Source organism: Tupaia chinensis, unplaced genomic scaffold, assembly GCF_000334495.1.
Source record: "Tupaia chinensis unplaced genomic scaffold, TupChi_1.0 Scaffold000287_1, whole genome shotgun sequence".
Taxonomy (NCBI): domain Eukaryota; kingdom Metazoa; phylum Chordata; class Mammalia; order Scandentia; family Tupaiidae; genus Tupaia; species Tupaia belangeri.
In genome coordinates, this window is record NW_006159771.1 from 1,432,123 (window position 1) to 1,434,298 (window position 2,176).

The 2,176-nt window shown below is 62.3% G+C and overlaps 1 protein-coding gene across 1 annotated transcript in view; it reads left to right on the top strand.

The window, feature by feature from the left end:
- The window catches only part of MED15 (mediator complex subunit 15), a gene marked incomplete in the record, with an annotated part of 93,357 nt that overhangs the window by 58,676 nt on the left and 32,505 nt on the right, over nt 1-2,176 (top strand). The window contains 1 exon segment of the mRNA XM_014588575.2: nt 1,666-1,785. Within this exon segment, the coding sequence (XP_014444061.1) occupies nt 1,666-1,785 (120 nt within the window).

A 2,176-nucleotide genomic window follows, 5' to 3' on the forward strand; every position in this document is an offset into this window, starting at 1 on the left:
CAGACAGAGAGAGACATAGAGACAGAAAGCGAGAAATCACCCCCCAGGGGGGATGGTCACGCCGCAATCCCTTCTCCATTCTCCTCCCGGGATCTTGGGCACGGACGCACATGCACCTGGCGTGAGTTTTAAGCCACCGGGTCCGGGACGTGAACCGCGGTCGACTACGTGGGAGTCCAGCGACATAGCCATTACGCTAACTGCTGGTTCCCCAGAGCCTTTCACTTCTTAGCACATTTTTTTCTTCCTGGAAAAGTGCACCTCTCGTACCACCGGACCTGCGTCCAGGCCTTCCTCCCTTCTGGAAGGGGTGCCACTGAGCCCCCGTTGTGCCCTAGACGAGCCCTTGTCAGTACAGGGCTCATTGTCCCACCTGTCTCCCCACCCCCCATTCTGCTGAGCGTTAAGCCCAGGAAAGAGTTGCCGTCAGCCTTACCTTCCAGGCTGGGGAGCTCCCTTTGCGGAGCCCCAGGTGCTGGCCCAGACCGCGGGCTCTCTGGCGACTGTAGGGGGCAGCAGGTGCTTCTGGGCGGGACTGAATTTTGGCAGACACCGCTAATCACTTCCTCGCCCTGCCCCCATGGAGACCGTCTGTGGTTCTGACTGCAGGCATGGGCAAGGGCTACCCCACCCCCATGGCCAGCATGAGGTTCCAGCTGGCACCTGCTACTGCTGTCGCCCTGGCTTGCAGTGCCTTCCTGCTGCTTGCACCCCGCGGGCGTGGGCGTGGGCGTGGGCCTCCCTCCTGCTGGGAGCCTGTCCCCACCGGCACACGTCCAGCTCAGACGGGCTGGCCAGCCGCACTGCCTGATCTCGGGGCCTGGGCGAGGTGCTTCGTTTCCCACAGGTCAGCCCTACTTCGCTCTGCACCTGGCCGTGCTCCGTTCTGCTTCATGATGGTTCTGAGCATTCACAGGCCCTGCACGCCAGGCCTGGCCCAGGCGGGGACCCATCCTCTGACTCATCTAGAGTGGGGTGGCTGGGCCCACGCCGGGATAGCCTGCCTCGCTGCCTTGAAGAAGCATAAACTGACAGGGCTCGTGCTGGCTTCCTGGCTCTGCAGTCATCCTGTCTGTTTGGGAACAGACTGCTCGTCCCTGGGGAGCTCGAGGCCACCAGGTGGCCCACCTTCCCCACTTTTAGTTACAAAAGAAAACCAGTTGCTCAGTATTTACGGGAGCCAGCGGCCGCAGAGAGGCAGGGGAGTCAGGGACGACAGGTTCGTCCACACCCTGAGAGGTACACACGGCTGAGCAGGGCCGCCCTGAGCTCGTCCTGTCTCGGTAGCAGCTGGCTCTTCTTGTACGAGCTTTGGAATGTCCTCTCTTAAAGTCTGTGTCCAGGGGCCTGGTCTCCCCAAAACACTACCTGTTGTCCTGAGGTTTGCCCTGACACCCTGTGGTCCAGGGCTCAGCTCTGTCCGCAGTCCATGGTGTGTGGACAGCCGGCGATGGAGAGTGGCCAGAAAACAGGAAGGTCTGGGCAGGGCTCTCACGATGCTTCCAGATCACCGGCACCCACGCGTCTCCCGAGGTGCCGCGGCCTGAGCATGTCAGCGAGCCGCCTCCTCTCCAGGCTGCCCACCTGCGCCTGGCGCACCTTGTCTCGGGCTGCCCGGGCCCTCCACCTGCGATCACCTTATCTATTGTCCCTCTGTCCTCAAAGATGATCGCGGAAGCCTTGGCCCAAGGCGGGATGCACGTAAGAGCCCGGTTCCCGCCCGCCACCGCCGTTGCTGCCGTCCCGTCAAGCTCCATCCCTTTGGGCGGACAGCCCACGGCACAGGTATTTATGGGGCAGCGCCGGGCTTGGCCTGGAGCTCGGGGTCGCTGAGCGCCTTGTGCGGCACCCGGCACCGCCTGACTTCCTGAGCGTGGCCGTTACAGGCCAGACCAAGCGTTGCCTTGTCGTCCTCTGAAACGAGGCCAAGCCCAGCTGTGTTTCTTGAAGGGATTTAAGAAATACGTGGTTGGTTCTGTTTTGTTTTGCCAGAGGGTGCGCGTGCTCAGCAGACGGAGGATGCACGCCCATGGGGACAGTCCCACCACAACCCTTCGGGGTCTTGGGCATGCACGCCCACGGGCCCATGTGTTGGTCAGGCTCCGGGTCCAGGAGTTGAACCACATGGTCGGCCATGTGCGATCCAGCTGCCTCAACCACCAGACCACGGAACAAG